Source organism: Triticum dicoccoides, chromosome 2B (assembly GCF_002162155.2).
Source record: "Triticum dicoccoides isolate Atlit2015 ecotype Zavitan chromosome 2B, WEW_v2.0, whole genome shotgun sequence".
NCBI classification, from domain to species: Eukaryota; Viridiplantae; Streptophyta; class Magnoliopsida; order Poales; family Poaceae; genus Triticum; species Triticum dicoccoides.
The window spans coordinates 15252363-15254402 of NC_041383.1; the positions used below are offsets into that span (position 1 = coordinate 15252363).

The window sequence follows — 2040 nt, forward strand, 5'->3', positions numbered from 1 at the left end:
TTCCGCAAAAGACAGGTGTAATACACCACACCCGAACTCAAAATACTCTAGAGCAGCGAGTGCTCCCGTTGCAAAGCTGATTTGTTCTGTAGTTCGTTGCTGGACGTACAACGCAAGAACAGTGAGGGCTGACAATCCCTGAAGGTTACTGATGTCATCCATTAGCAATTCTCTCACAACAATTTTCAGAACGCAGAGTTTGGTAAGCCTTCCAATCCACTTGGGGATTCTACAAATGGGAGGCAGCAACTCGATTGTCTTCACTGACTCAGGAGGACTGCCCGAGCCATCCAATGAAATTGTCCTGCCCGAAGAACTAGGAGGAGGATTCAGGGTGACACTTTTTAGGATGCCAGTCACATCGGGGAGTTCTGTCCCACCTCCGAGACGGAGGTGCAACAAGCTCTGAAGATGAACAATATCCGATGGAATAGTTGCTACTCTTGCATTTATTTCAAGTGTTTCCAACAGTTTTAAACCCTGCAACTGATCTGGCAGCTGTACGGTGTCATTGCATGTGACTTGCAAATATCTCAACAGAAGCAATTCAGAGATACGCCTGAGGTTTACGCCTGTGCTTGGTTGATCAGCCCAAATATGGAGGATCAGAAATCGAAGAAGCTTAAACTCTGATATGGAAGGCAAGCAGCTCACCAGTCCATTATAAGCAAGAGATCGTACTTGCGACTGTCCAATACGTGCTGGTGTAGTTGCATATGTTGCACCGCCGAACTGGAGGGACAGACGACTAACCTTGTTAGAAAACCGTAACGTCCTTTGAGAATAATCTATTACAGTGACAAAATTCTCTTCTATGGACTTAGATGTAATAATATCATGTACCATGTGATGCACCGCATAGTACAAAACCTCATCGCTATAGTCTATGTCTATATGTTGGATCATGCCCATATTAACAAGCATATCAAAATAGCTCCCAGCAACTTCCATTTTCTCTTTCTCTGTTGGCGCACGGATGAAACCTTCGGCCACCCATTGCTTCATTATATCTTCCTTCAAGATTAAGTAATTCTCCGGGTACATACTAAGATACAACAGACATGTCTGAGCACAACTGGGAAGACTTTTGTAGCAAAAAATCAGTACTTCTTTCAGTATCTCATCAGAAGTTGTATTTGTTGGCAAACAGTTTTGTATTTGCTCCCAGTTCTCTACTGTATTGGCTTCCCCATAGCTTGCTAGGATACTGGATATGCTGATAATTGCCTGTGGTAAACCAGCACATCTTCTTATAATCTCGTCTGGCACTTCATTTACGTGGCAAGAATGTTGTTCTCCAGAGCCAAACACTGCACTTGTGAACAACTCTTTCGAGTGACTCTCGCTAAGAGGTTCCATCTTAACCATGTACTTGGACTGATAACTACAGCATGCAAGAGCTACATCCTCAATTTCCGTTGTTGCTATTATCCGGCTGCCATGATTACCCTTCGGGAAAGCGTGGGCTGCAACATCCCATACTGATGTATCCCATAAGTCATCAATTATAATGAAGTACCTGGTAATTAAACAAAGTTGGCTGCACACAGTTATTTCGGTGCTGCACTCATAAGTTTGAGTACTTAAACTTACATATCGGGTCAGTACCACCCTTGCAAACTCGTAACACTTTCATGCAAATAGAAATGCAAAATTAACGGATGAGTGCCGAAAAAGAGTTTTTATAATAAACAACAATAAGATAAGGGTATCTCCAACAGCAACCCAAAAAATTCTCCCGCATCTATCCGCGGACAGGATGACCAGTCCGCGCACACGAATGCGGGAGGCAGCCATCCAACAGTAGCCGTATACATTTTCACAACAACTCGAACCACCGGACGAAATTTGTTGAAACAAATCTGGAATTCATACAAACACAACCGGATTTCATTTCATATAAACATGACATATTTCATTACAAATATATCAAAGCAGTCCTAGGCGGGCTCTGAAGTATAACTAATACCTAATCTAATTGACCGCCGACGTCCGGTCCCCGTCTTCAGACATCAGCCCCGAGAACTGAAGTTTCACCGT

General features: G+C 43.3%; 1 protein-coding gene across 1 annotated transcript in view; it reads right to left on the bottom strand.

The window, feature by feature from the left end:
• Positions 1-1394: 1394 nt before the first annotated feature.
• Positions 1395-2040, bottom strand: part of LOC119361761 (disease resistance protein RGA5-like) — a 23181-nt gene continuing 22535 nt past the window's right edge. Inside the window, exon 5 of the mRNA XM_037626904.1 lies at positions 1395-1519. Coding sequence (XP_037482801.1) covers positions 1502-1519 — 18 coding nt within the window. The 3' untranslated portion in view covers positions 1395-1501. The remainder of the gene's footprint in view (positions 1520-2040) is intronic.